The following is a 13,205-nucleotide window of genomic DNA, read 5'->3' on the forward strand; positions in this document are numbered from 1 at the left end:
ACATTTATCATGATTATTATTTTTTAATAGTTATTTCCCCAATAACCAATGACATTTTCACAGAACTAGAACAAAACAATCCAAACATTTATATGGAACCATAAAAGACCCAGAATTGCTAAAGCAATTCTGAGGAACAAAAACCGAGCAGGAGGCATAACTCTCCCAGACTTCAGACAATATTACAAAGCTACAGTAATCAAGATGGTATGGTATTGGTACAAAAACAGACATACAGACCAATGGAACAGAATAGAGAACCCAGAAATAAACTCTGACACCTACGGTCAATTAATCTTCAACAGAGGAGACAATATAAAGTGGGAAAAAGTCTCTTCATGGAGTGGTGCTGGGAAAACTGGACAGCCACATATATATATATATATCAATGAAAGTGGAACACACCCTCACACCATGCACAAAAATAAACTCAAAACTCAAAACAGCTTAAAGATTTAAACTTAAGACACCATAGGCAAAACATTTTCTGACATCAACTGTAGAAATGTTTTCTTAGGTCTCCCAAGGCAACAGAAGTAAAAACAAAAATAAACCAATGGGAGCTAATCAAAGTTACAAACTTTTGCACAGCAAAGGAAACCAAAGAATAACCAAAAAGACAACCTATGGAAGGGAGGAAATAGTTTTAAATGATGCAACTGACAAGGGCTTAATCTCAACCAACTCAAAAACTCAACGGCAAAAAAACAAGCAACCGATCTGAAAAATGGGCCAAAGACCTGAACAGACATTTCTCCAAAGAAGACATCCAGATGGCCTACAGGCACATGCAAAAATGCTCAGCATCACTAATTACTGGAGAGATGCAAAGCAAAACTTTGAGGTACCACTTCGTACTGGTCAGAATGGCCATAATTAGCAAGTCTGCAAGTAACAAATGCTGCAGAAGGTGCAGAGAAAAGGCAGCCCTCCACACTGTTGGCAGGCATGTAAACCACTATGGTACAACCACTATGGAAAACAGGATGGAGGTAACTCAGAAAACTAAATATAGAACTACCATATGGGAGTTCCCGTTGTGGCTCAGTGGTTAAAGAATCCAACTAGGAACCATGAGGTTGTGGGTTCGATCCCTGGCCTTGCTCAGTGGGTTAAGGATCCAGCGTTGCCGTGAGCTGTGGTATAGGTTGCAGACATGGCTCGGATCCCGTGTTGCTGTGGCTCTGGCGTAGGCTGGCAGCTACAGCTCCGATTGGACCCCTAGCCTGGGAATCTCCATATGCTGTGGGAGCGGCCCAAGAAATGGCAAAACGACAAAAAAAAAAAAAAAAAAAAAAAAACCCTACCATATGATCCAGCAATCCCACTCCTGGGCATGTATCTGGACAAAACTTTCACTGAAAAAGATACATGCACTCCTATGTTCACTGCAAAACTATTCACAATAACTAAGACATAGAAACACCTAAATATCCGTTGACAAACGAATGGATTAAGAAGATGTAGTACAAATACACAATGGAATACTACTTAGCCATAAAAAGGAACAAAATGATGCCATTTGCAGCAACATGGATGGAACTGAAGACTCTCATACGAGGTGAAGTAAGTCAGAAAGAGAAAGACAAGTACCATATGATATCAATTATATCTGGAATCTAATACATGGCACAAATGAACCTATCTACTGAAAAGAAACTCATGGACATGGAGAACAGACCTGTGGTTGCTGAGGGGGAGGGTGTGGGACAGACTGGGAGTTTGGGGTTAGTAGATGCAAACCATAGCATTTGGAGTAGATAAGCAATGAGGGAACTATATCTAATCAATTGTGATGGAACATGTGGAGGATAGCCTGAGAAAAAGCATGTGTGTGTGTGTGTATACATATACACACCCCCCCCAGTGTGTATATATATGCATGTGTGTCACACCCAGTATATATATACACACACACACACACACCCCCAGTCATACATATATATATATACATGTATGACTGGGTCACTTTGCTGTACAGCAGAAATTGACAGAACACTGTAAATCAATGATAATTTAAAAAAACTTGTTAAGGGCCAGATTTTATGCATGCATGAATGTACAGGCCAAATGGCAAAATGGAGAATACTGAGTAGGTACTTCAATAGCAATTTAAACATAATCATTTAAAAGGCAAAAAAAAAAAAAAAAAAATCTTAGTTTAAGGATCATAAAAACACAGGCAGCAGGATTGGTCTGCAGGATGCAGTTTGCTGAGGACTTCCTGAAGGTTTAGATGTGGGGTGTGGGAGAAAAAGAAGTTAAGGATGACTCCAGGTTTCCGGTCTCCACAAGGGGAATAACGGAGTTCCATGTGCTGAGACTGAGAAGACTGCAGAAGAAAGAAGTTGGAAGCAAAGGGGAAATTCAGCAGCTTCATTTTGGAAATGTTATGCTTGACACCCAAGTGTGAATATAGAATAGGTAGCAGTATACATGAGTATGAGATTTAGGAAACAAGTCTAGTTTAAAAATATCAAGTTGGCCTCATTAGCAAAGAGAGAATTTTAAAATATAAAACTGCATGAGATCATAGACAGTATAGACCAAGAGGTGTAAAGACTAAGCCTGAGCCACCGCAGTATTTAGAGCTGTGTGCTGCATAACTGCTGAGCACTTGAAATGAGACTAGTTCAAACTGGGATATGCAATATATATCAGATTGAGAATATTTAGTATAAAAAATACAAAATATTTCATTAATTTCCCCCCAAATATTTGGACCAATTTATACTCTTCCCACCAGTGAAAAGGAGGGTCTGTTTTATTGTTCTGCGACAAGTTTCAGGTTGTCTCAAATTTATACTTTCAAAGGACAAAAAAATATATACATCTGGTTTTAATATACATTTTTGAATTACTAGTGTGTTGTTTAAAAATTCTTTTCCCATAATTTTGTAAGCCATGTGCATTTCCTGTTTTGTAAATTGTTTGTCTCTTCCCCCATTTCTTTCTTTTGTCTTTTCGAGGGCCGCCCCTGCAGCATATGGAGGTTCCCTGGCTAGGGGTCTAATCAGCACTGCAGCCGCCAGCCTACGCCACAGCCACAGCAATGCGGGACCCAAGTCGAATCTGCAACCTACACCACAGCTCACGGCAACGCTGGATCCTTAACCCACTGATCGAGGCCAGGGATCGAACCTGCAACCTCATGGTTCCTAGCTGGATTCGTTAACCACTGAGCCACAACGTCTTCCCCCATTTCTAAAGTCTAAGTGGTAGGCAGAGAATATGCTACCATTAGTGTCTTGCCCACCTTTACACAGAAGTGGGTAGTAATACTATATGAAAAACAGACTGGGCTAATACTATGTGTTGGTTTACTCCATATTGATTATATACTGAAATATTATTTTTGATACATTGTGCTAAATAAATAAAATGTCACTAAAATTAATTTCCCCCATGGCCACTAGAACAATTTAAATTATGCATGTGGATTATATTATATTCCTACTGGATACCAGTTTAAAGAATGAGATGACAAACTAGAGCAATCGATTAGGTGCGAAACCAGTATAAAGCACATTATCAAAAGCCAAGAAAATAATCTGTCTCAAAGATGGAGTGATCAACTATGTCGAAATCTTCTTAAAGATCAAGTTTAGGACCAAACATTAACCACTGGGTCTCTGACAAACGTTAAGTTTGTGGAACCTACACATTCAAAGTCTGAGTAGAGTAGATTAACAAAGAAAAGAGGAGGGAACCAGAGACAGTGGGTATGGATACCTCTTAGGATACTGACTGTAAAGAAGAACTGCGATCTAGGGCAGAAGCTAAAGCACAAGGTTGTGCCATGAAATGGGATTTATAACACAGAGGAACATAAGTAAAGCATGTTGGTATGGTGATGGGAATGATCCAGTAGAGCAACAAACTCATTATGCAAGGGACCGAGGTGAGAATTGCTAGAGCAGTATCTTCAAATGTAAAACAGAATAGGGGATCTTATGCAAAAGCAGAAGGGGTCACCTTTATATAGGAGGACAGAAAGTTTATCTACATAATAGAAAGGCATGGAGTTCCCTTCGTGGTGCAGTGGTTAACGAATCCGACTAGGAACCACGAGGTTGCGGGTTCAGTCCCTGGCCTTGCTCAGTGGGTTAACGATCTGGCGTGGCCGTGAGCTGTGGTGTAGGTTGCAGACACGGCTCGGATCCCGCGTTGCTGTGGTTCTGGCGTAGGTTTGGCAGCTGCAGCTCCAATTTGACCCCTAGCCTGGGAACTTCCATATGCCACGGGAGCGGCTCAAGAAATAGCAAAAAAAAAAAAAAAAAAAAGAAGAAAGGCAGCAAAATAGAGGCCACTATGCAGGTAAGTGGGAAGAGTGCTTCTATTCATTCAGACCTTTACTCTAATGTATTTGGGTATAAAGTGTCCACATCTAATAATTTCTTTAAGGCTGAATTTTAGAGGTTAACTAACTAGTTAAAATGGTTATCAGGAGTTCCCATCGTGGCGCAGTGGTTAATGAATCTGACTAAGAACCATAAGGTTGGGGGTTCAGTCCCTGCCCTTGCTCAGTGGGTTAACGATCTGGCGTTGCCGTGAGCTGTGGTGTAGGTTGCAGACGCGGCTCGGATCCTGCGTTGCTGTGGCTCTGGCGTAGGCCAGTGGCTGCAGCTCCAATTCGACCCCTAGCCTGGGAACCTCCATATGACGCGGGAGTGGCCCAAAGAAATAGCAAAAAGACAAAAAAAAAAAAAAAAAAAAAAAAAAAATGGTTATCAACATGTTAAGATTCCTGATATATGGACCACTAAACTGTTTTCCAAAACAGCTGTGCTAATGCATACGCCCACTAGCAAAAAACCAAAGTGCCATCTTATACTGCATCCTTAACGACACTGAATATTCTCTTTAAAAAAATTTGTAGATGAAAACTAATTATTTTGTTTTTCTTGGATTACACTGAGCCTAAATTTTGTTTTATTTTATTTTTTTGCGGGGGAGGTGCAGATTTCCAACCTAGAGGTTGAGTTGGAGCTACAGCTGCTGGCCTACACCACAGCTCATCAAAACACTGAATTCTTAACCCCCTGAGTGAGGCCAGGGATTGAATCTGCATCCTCATGGATACTAGCCGGGTTCATAACCTGCTGAGCCACAAAAGGAACTCGCTGAGCCTAAATTTTTAAAACGTTACAGCCATTTGATAACCTTCTTCCATGAACAGGCTACTTAATTTATTGTCCATTTTTTTTCCCTTTAGGATTCCACCCATTAGTAAGTCCTCTCCTTTAGGACTCCACCCATTAGTAAGTCCTTTACCCTGAGAACATGCAGAATTTTGACTGCAATTACTTCTATCATAAAAATTTTTTTATTTAAAAAGGAGGTAATACAGGCACATAACAAAAATTTCAGCAATACAGATATACATTCTGATCTTCATTAACCTAGTAATCTTCTTATATAAGATTTAACAACCTATCTCATTTGAAAAAAAAGAAAACAAAAATGTTAGCAAGCTACGCATGCTTTTCTACCCCTGAGTTATATTAATTTGGAGAGCTAATCTTACCTGCATAAGTAAATCTATCTCTTCCTTCGTAAAGGGTGGACAATATTTGGCTATACAAGTGTAGTGTCATTTAATGAGCCTCTTATTGATGGACATTAAATAATTTCCAGACTTTAGTTACTACAAACAATATTATAATTGTAGCCTAAATTCCTAAGAGTGAAACTGCTGAAAATAGACATGAATTTTGTTACAGATATTACCGAACTGCTCTTTTAAACAGTTGTATGAATTTATACCTCTATCAAAAATGTATGACTCTTGCTTATACTGGAATCCTGTCCTAATATATATGGACGGAATGCAAGTTCAAAATCATCATTTTTGTAGCTAACAGAGCGAAGATTAAGCTAAGCAAGTATTATCAATGGATACCAACTATGTGGGGGGGAATTTTAATGAGCAGGATATTTATATGATCTTAAAGTGTTTCCCTACAGACTGCTTAATATGTCTATAAGATTAAAAACAGTAACCATATAGTAATCAGAAAACACCTTGATGGAGTGATAAAAATCACAGCACCACTGAGAAGGAGATGGACATGGTACATCTCAGATGTGATACCAAAAGAAGGACACAATTACTCATCATACTCCAGCCAGGACTGCATAATCTAAATCTAATCACGAGGAAAGCAGACAAACCCCAAGTGAGGAACATTCTTACTTAAAAAAAAAAAAAAAAAAAAAAAAAAAGGCAAAGTAGGAGAGAGCTGTGATTTCTAAAAATACTAAATGTCATGGGGCTGAGGAACTGTTGAGGATTAAAGGACACTAAAGAGCTAGGCAACTAAATACAGGACATGATCCTAGACTGGATCGCATGCTGCAGGGGGAAAATACCAAGAAGAACATTATTGAGCCAAATGACAGAAATGGAATATGGGTAGTGGACTGGTATTATACATTAGTGAGATTGAGAACTGTGCTGTAATTGTATATGAGGACCCTTTTCTTATGAGATGCATACTGAGGGGTTTCGGGGAAGGTCATAATGTACACAACTTATTTTCCAATGGTTCAGGAAAAAAAAAATGTATATACATACGTGGAGAGAAGTGAAAAAATAAATGGGACAACAGGTTAAAAACAGCCGAATCTGGGTGTTCTGTGTGCTGTTACTGTAACTGCTGTTATTTTGAAATTATTTCCAAATAAACTTTTAAAAAAAGATGAAAATGAGGAAAACAATGACTACCCACCTCTCTTTCTCACATACACACACACAGGCATGTGCCTGTTTTCCCACCCTCATCAACATGGTATACTATAAAAAATTTCTAATCTTTGCCAATAACAGGTAAAAAAAAAATGGTATCTCACAGTTTCAATTTGCATTTCTAAAGTAAGGTTAAGCATCTTAAAATATTTAAGGGTCGTTTTATTTCTGTAAGCTGTCTTCTGATTTTTTTAACAACTTTTTACACTTAAAATATTTCACCTATCTATAATTCACTTTGATCATGTTATAAACTGAATGTTTTTAACTTCCCTCAACTTCCCAAATTCATATGTGAAGTTCTAATGCTCAATGTGATAGCATTTGGAAGTGGTCCTTTGGGAGAACTCAGAGATCTTTACCAAAAAGTTGTAAGGCTTAAAAAAAATAAAGTAAAAAAAACGAGGAGGAACCTATAGATTAAGACTTAAAACAGATCAATTAATTGCAATAAACGGACTGAATGTATCCCCTCAAAATATATACTTAAAGGTGAAGCAGCAAATCTGCTGTTGCCTTGATCTAAGACTTCTTAGCCTCCAGAACTATGAGAAATAAATTGTTGATAAGCCACCCAGGCTAAAGTATTCTGTTGTGGCAGCCCAAACGAACTAAGGTAGATATAAAACGATGAATTAATTTTCAAGAGTGCTAAGCAACTGTTTCAGTTCTACTGGTTAAATAAATCTTTTCTCTGACCCACTGATTTTTGATGTCCTTTTAGGTATACTTCAAGAATGTACTTAAAATAACTTGTATGTCTCTTCTCAATTATTAACTCAAACTCATCTTTTAAAAAATTCCAACCAAATGGATAAGATTTTCCATAATGATCCACATATCAATTCAAACATGTAGCTAAATAACCAATGAGTATCTAAGTACAGAGTATTTCCTAAATAGCTCATGAGCTACATATTCAAGTGTGGAAATCACATTAGGCATGTATTTGATTATTCTCATAACACAAAATAAATTTAGAAAAGCTTTACACTGAACCATTGCTGGAGCCTAAGATATTTATTTCGGATCAGTAATGGCGTAAAAAGAAACTTTACAATTTCAACAAACAGAAGAATTAAATAAAAATAATCACTTAATAATTTCAAATGCCATCTCATCTCCCCTTAAAGTATCACTATCTGAAATCTTTTTTTAATGATAAAAAGAAAAAAATCTTTCTATGTCTAAAATGCACAATACTTATCAGGTTGAAATTCTTAGTATTGAGTGGAAGAAAACATTTATACTATGAATTATTCTTCATAACTTTGTTTTCCTTAGCTACCTCTTATCCAAAGACTGAGGTATTATAACTCCTGTGTTACAATTTATAAGAGAGTGGAGGGACGAGGCTATTTCTTCTATTTTCTTTGTGAATTTCCACAGCATCCAGAACAAAGTACCTCTGTACATAAATGGATATTCAATCAATGGTACTGACAGAAAGAACACATACAAGATAAAGGCCCTTTCTTGGAGAGAACTGGATTACTTTGGCCAAAATATTTGTAAACTCCAATAGCATTACTTTAAAAAACTGTTTTTATCTATATTCAAAAAATATGTACCACATAATCCTTTAAATACATCATCATGAATAAGGTGGTCAAGGCACTTCAGGAGTCCTTATATTACAAAATCTTACCTCTTCAAAAACAGCAGCTTTATTTACTTTTTCCCTCGCAATGTCACAGATTTTCAAGATTCCCAGAGCAAAAGCTTTCATGGCAGGATCTTCTATAAAGTCTGGATTATGAATGTAAAGGCACGTAAATACTGTCTGTGCCAAGGAATGGCCTTCTAACCATGTTATCTATAAAGACATAAAAGAATGTACATGTTTAAAGTAATACACAGAGTCTGAAAAGTCTGATGCAAAAGTCAAAGCCACAGTGCTACAAATCCAAATAAATATGATTGATCTTAAGTTTAAAAGATGATTAAAAGGGGAGTTTCCATTGTGGCTCAGAGGTAATGAACCCAACTAGGATCCATGAGGATGCAGGTTCCATCCCTGGCCTCATTTGGTGGGTTAAGGATCAGGCATTGCTGTGGCTGTGGTGCAGGCTGGCAGCTGCAGCTCGGATTCAACCCCTAGCCTCGGAACTTTCATATACTGTGGGTTCAGCCCTAAAAAGCAAAAAAATAAAAAGGTTAAAAAGGTCAGAAAAGACATTGATGATTCACTTTTATCGACTGAAATTTTAAGAATTAAAAATCTGATTACCTGAAAGTATGGACATGGCAAGCATTCTTTCAGAATTAACCAGGTTCCTAGCCATTCAACTCTTTTTTCTTCATCCTGACTACTACAAATCCAGTCAAAAGCATCCTATCACTTGGATTACTGCAAAAAACTATGCAATTGTTTTCCTGCCTCATACTTCTACTTCAATATCCCTAGAGGGATCTTTCTAAAACACAAAAATAATCATGCAACACTATTTTATTGAGTGACTACTATGGGCCAAGTACTATGTGCTAGAAGCTAGAATAGCAGCCAAAACTGAGTAATTATTATATTCAAGTACTATGGTAGGTATTTTCATGTATCTTATATCATTTTTTTCCAATACTCTGAGGAAGGTGGTATTTTTCTCCTCTTACATATAGAGAAACAGCATTAAAGAACATAAATAATTTGCCCGTTTGTCAAGTTACGGTTTACATTAAGTCCAAGAATTTCACAAGAGCAAGACAAATGCTACTACATTACAAAATGAGAACTGCACATGAAAACTGCTCTAATTAAGATGTGTATTTTGTATTACTAGCGTGCAGAAGACTTTCCAGACTAAAACCATCTGCCTACTAAAGTCCATACTCCAAGAGCCTCAACTTTTGACAAAAATTTTCCTTCTTGTCTTTTACCCTATTCCATGAGGAATATAAACTGCTAAAGAGTAATAAAACATTTTCTCTGAGGGAAAGAGACAGCTTTGGGTAAAGAAAGATCAGAATTCTGGTTGTGCCGCTTCCTAGCAATGGAATCCTAGGCACACATTTAAGAGTGATACCAGATATCTCACAGAGCTGATGTAAGACCTAAGTGACAAATACACACATCAAAAACGTAACAGAAGTACTCCATAGACACTGGCAACCACTGAATATTTACCGGATGAACAAATAAAGAAATTTTACATTATTCCTAAGGACAATTTAACACCAAGTTTAAAAAAGAAAGGGACAGTCAGAAAGTTAAAGGAAAGGGAGGGGAGTTCCATTGTGGCTCAGTGGAAACGAATCTGACTAGTATCCATGAGGACACAGGTTCAATCCCTGGCCTTGCTCAGTGGGTTAAGGATCTGGCCTTGCCGTGAGCTGTGGTGTAGGTCACAGACATAGCTTGGATCTGGTGTTGCTGTGGCTATGGTGTAGGCCAACGGCTATAGCTCTGATTAGACCCCTAGCCTGGGAATCTCCATATGCCATGGATGTGGCCCTAAAAAGATAAAAGGGGGGGGCAGTACAAACGAGAATTTTCCCACAGTTAAACAACATTGTGTAGGGGAGACATCCTATCCAGCATACATATAAAAATCATTAAAAATTTTTTTTCAAAGTAGGAAATGGCCAGTGTACTACAACTTACCCTAGATTAGGGAAAAAACTTCTCCAGAGCCAATTCAAAGTTCTCTTTGGTTCAATTTCATGCTTATTTATGGAAACTTCTAATTGCAGATTTGCTGCCCTGGGTAACTTGAGAATAAAAAGGGTACTATGGGTAATGGCTATATATCATTGTCTTCTTTGGAAAGACAATGTCCTCTCACTCAGAAAATGAGAACCTAAAATCACCCCAATATAAAGATAAAATGCTATTTCCTATAGCATAACTTGGTTTGCTAATCTTATGTACATTTTACTAGGCCGTGTATTACACATATTTCATATTCAGTGCTGGTATATGCCCTTCTAAGTTTAAATTCGTAAGTCACAGTTTTTAAATTAATCAATGGTATTATTTTTAACTCTTACCAAACAGCAAAAACACGTATCCATTATCCCTATCAATTCAGGCAAAGTGAGGTCTTTAATTTTAATGGTGCCATCCTAAAAAGAAAGTGAAATATGACATATAAGTTTCTAAAAAGTGTATGTATGGTTACTATGTACAGTACATATGTAAAAATATCAATCCTAAGAAAACTCTATCTCATCATCTGATAAAAACTAAGATGCCAAATTAACTCTGTACTCTTAAAAATAATATATCTTAACAGGTTTTCAATATGAAAAATCAAAGTCTAATTTGGGACAGAATAAAGGTCTTTATAAGGAAATAAAAAGTCAAATGAGCAACAACAGTCCAAATTAGTTTTAAGCTTAATACATAGGAAGATTTTTAATTAATCAAAACTATTTACAAAGAAAATAATCATTTAAAAGAAATTTCTCTTAGAAACTGACTAGCTACACTCCTTGACTTATCAAATCTTTCTTCATAAAATATGCAAAATTAAACCCTAAGGCAACTACGAATGCACTTTGAAATCAATTCTGAGTAAATTTCTAGTTCACTACAAGCATTTTACTTAATATATTAATACAAAAAATTTAATCCCTAGGCCAATTAGCCTGGTATCCAAATACATACTCAAATGCCTTCAAAAATTAGTAAAAAAAAAAAAAACAAAAAAAAAACCACACACACAAATCTGGAGGAAGATTTTAAGGAAGACAATAAACAATTAAAATTTCAATAGACACAGATAACTCTTATTTAAATACCTGAGATGCATTTAATAATACTAAGTTTAATTTCCACTATTAATCAAATGTTTTAACACATGAACAACAAACTATAAAAGAAAACACAAAATGCACAATGGTGACTACCTTGATAGCTTGCTCAAAATTGAGAACTTTTCGATTAACCTGGTTTCCAATCATGCCCGCATCCATCTTGGGATCCATCATTTCAATGGCAGACATGGCTTCAAAAAGACCAAATCTGTAAGTAAAAAAAAACTGACTCTATAAATTGTCTGTGAATCTGTAAGCCTACCTAGATTCCCACAATGGTACAAAAATTATTACAGTATTTTATTTTTTTCTTTTTGGCTGTGCCCAAGGCATATGGAAGATCCAGGGCCAGGGATCGAACCTGCGCCACAGCTGTGACAACACTGAATCCTTAATTTGCTGAGTCACCAGGGAATTCCAATTACAGTATTTTAAATAACTACCCTATTCTATGTAATTAGTCTTCCCAACTTGATATCACTCCTATTTCAATTAGATAATCTTCCTTTAACACAAAAATTCTTCCATTTATTTGTCACTCGAATTGTTTTACATGCACCATGGGGGATGAAAACAATTAAATTTTTTTGTTTTCCTTCAGAAAGTTTACACAGTAGAAGTTTATTTATTTATTTATTTATTTATTTATTTATTTTTGTCTTTTTAGGTCCACACCTGCAGCATATGGAAGTTCCCAGGCGAGGGGTCTAATCAGAGCTGTTGCTGCCAGCCTAATACGACACAGCCACCACAACACCAGATCCAGTAGCACCTGCGACCTACACCACAGCTCACAGCAACGCCAGATCCTTAACCCTCTGAGCAAGGCCAGGAATTGAACCTGCAACCTCATGATTCCTAGTCTTTCTGCTGCATCACAACGGGAACTCCTATATATCGGAAGATTTTCGAAAAAAAGATTAACTGATTTACAGTGGATTATATTTTGCCATCTTTAAGTAATTTTCTCTAACTTCTAGTTATGCTTAGAATCATTATCAAATGTAACTTTCATATTTTTTTCCATTTATTTACATCGTGGAAGTCTAAAAATCTGGCACATTACAGTCTATAATACCCAAAGTTTTGGCAATTATGTAAGGAAAAACACATCTAGAAATCCTGATGGTCTGGTATTTATGGCTCACTAGCCACAAAAGCAGATGGTTATGTCGTGTGGACTGACTGGTTAGTGTAACTTTAATTGAGATAGTAAAAAAGAAGAGCCTAAAAGAAAGTTTGATTGGCCTTCGAGCTACTAACTTCCTATTTTGCTTAGTCTAAGCCATTAGGTTACCGGGAAAATAAAGACATCTACCTTGTTATACTAAATAATTTCTCTCAGACAAGCAGCAGTTAAGACATCAAAAAGAGCTTTAAGGAGACACTTTTCCTGAAATCCCTCAAACTTCTTAATGCTTCAATTTAAGATATTCTGACAATGTGAGCAAAAGACAATTCTCTTATAAATCTGATGCAACACTGCAAATCAAAACCCAAATGTTATTTTTCAAAGAGCTTGTCAAGCCAAAAGAGAAAATATGCAAAAATAGAAAATAATTTTTTCAATAAAATAAGAGGGATTCACCAAATATCAAAGATACTATAATGCTATTATAATTAAAAACATCCTAGCACACACAGATCAAGAGAAAATGACCCAAACCCATGTTTTATAGGAATTAAGTATGATAAAGGTGGAATT

The 13,205-nt window shown here is 36.6% G+C and overlaps 1 protein-coding gene across 3 annotated transcripts in view; it reads right to left on the bottom strand.

Moving 5' to 3' along the window:
- Positions 1–13,205, bottom strand: part of NAA35 (N(alpha)-acetyltransferase 35, NatC auxiliary subunit) — a 101,179-nt gene that overhangs the window by 71,005 nt on the left and 16,969 nt on the right. For all 3 annotated transcript variants that reach the window (XM_021064637.1, XM_021064639.1, XM_021064640.1), the window contains exons 4-6: positions 11,594–11,708; positions 10,733–10,807; positions 8,397–8,564 (exon numbers count right to left, since the gene is read on the bottom strand). In XM_021064637.1, coding sequence (XP_020920296.1) covers positions 8,397–8,564; positions 10,733–10,807; positions 11,594–11,708 — 358 coding nt within the window. The remainder of the gene's footprint in view (positions 1–8,396; positions 8,565–10,732; positions 10,808–11,593; positions 11,709–13,205) is intronic.

This window comes from Sus scrofa, chromosome 10 (genome assembly GCF_000003025.6).
Source record: "Sus scrofa isolate TJ Tabasco breed Duroc chromosome 10, Sscrofa11.1, whole genome shotgun sequence".
NCBI lineage: Eukaryota > Metazoa > Chordata > Mammalia > Artiodactyla > Suidae > Sus > Sus scrofa.